The 1442-nt window shown below is 39.1% G+C and overlaps 1 protein-coding gene across 2 annotated transcripts in view; it reads right to left on the bottom strand.

The window, feature by feature from the left end:
- DGKI (diacylglycerol kinase iota) overlaps window positions 1–1442 on the bottom strand; it is a 450254-nt gene that overhangs the window by 171920 nt on the left and 276892 nt on the right. For both annotated transcript variants that reach the window (XM_037729856.1, XM_017504298.2), the window contains exon 18: window positions 667–822. In XM_037729856.1, coding sequence (XP_037585784.1) covers window positions 667–822 — 156 coding nt within the window. The remainder of the gene's footprint in view (window positions 1–666; window positions 823–1442) is intronic.

Here is a 1442-nt window from a genome sequence, read left to right as displayed (position 1 = left end):
TTGAGACAGAGTTTTGCTCTTGTAGCCCAGGCTGGAGTGCAATGGCACAATTTCGGCCGCCTCCTGGGTTCGAGTGATTCTCCTGCATCAGCCTCCCTGGTAGCTGGAATTACAGGCATGTACACCATGTCTGGCTAATTTTTGTATTTTTAGTAGAGGCGGAGTTTTGCCATGTTGGTCAGGCTGGTCTCAAACTCCTGACTTCAGGTGATCCATCCATCTTGGACTCCCAAAGTACTGGGATTATAGGCGTGAGCCACTGCACCCAGCCCAGTGTAATGTTTTTAATTGGCATGAAAACTTTTCATTCTGGTAGAAAATTAATCAGGAAAAATAAAAAGTGATACTCATTTATTCTTGAGGTTCAAACAAAGGTGCATCAGTTTCCTTAGTGACATAAATGATGACTTTTTCTGTTTTTTCCTAAGCAACTCTGTAATTCATAAAGTTTGTAATTTGACAAAGCAGGAGAAAAAGTTATACTAAAGTCCTGTGAACTGAATAGACTCTGTGACTACATGTAGTTCATCAATATATTTCAATATGTAAATTTCATTTTAATTATTTAATGTATACACTTCATTTTAATTATGTGATGTGTGTAGTCTGTGACTTATACATTACATCAAATACATTTCGTTTTAACAAAAGAGTTGTGTTGCTCACCAAAGAGGCCATGGTAAATCCAATGACTTCAATATAGCCATCATCATGACGCTGAGGTTCGAAATCGTGGTGATCTCCTGGGTTTCCCCAGGGCATTGTGCCAGCACAATATCTGCAAGAGAAGATTAGAGACAGAAGTAAGTATGTCCCATCCTTCTCACGACTATCATGAGGAATTAGTCTGAAGTTAGACCTAATGTTTATTAAACATAAAAACAGTTTTCCATTCTTGGTACACATCTTCCAATGGAAAAGAAAATGCACTTCTTATCATCTACAAAATACCAAGCTATTAAAATGGGCCATATTTTTGCAACAAAAGTATCCTGTGTTATCCAATTTTCTCCTCATTCATTATTTATAATATTTCTTACTATGATTCATGTATGTCTGTTTTCCATGATACATCATGAATTTTCTATAGGTGGTTTCAGAATTTGGTCTTAAAGGAAGACATATGCATGCCAGTAGAAAATAGACAGAGAAATGAAGTGGGAAGCAGTTACCATTAATACATAAGCAAAATAAGAAGTACTCACAGGGGCCAGGCACGGTGGCTCACGCCTGTAATCCCAGCACTTTGTGAGGCTGAGACAGGCAGATCATGAGATCAGGAGTTTGAGACCAGCCTGGCCAATATAATGACACCCTGTCTCTACTAAAACTACAATAATTAGCCAGGTATGATGGCACACGCCTATAGTCCCAGCAATTCAGGAGGCTGAAGCAGCAGAATCACTTGGAACCAGGAGGCAGAGGTTGTGGTGAGCCAAGAT

The sequence above is a fragment of the Cebus imitator genome, unplaced genomic scaffold (assembly GCF_001604975.1).
Source record: "Cebus imitator isolate Cc_AM_T3 unplaced genomic scaffold, Cebus_imitator-1.0 Scaffold319, whole genome shotgun sequence".
NCBI classification, from domain to species: Eukaryota; Metazoa; Chordata; class Mammalia; order Primates; family Cebidae; genus Cebus; species Cebus imitator.
This window is presented reverse-complemented; position numbering and strand designations above follow the sequence as displayed.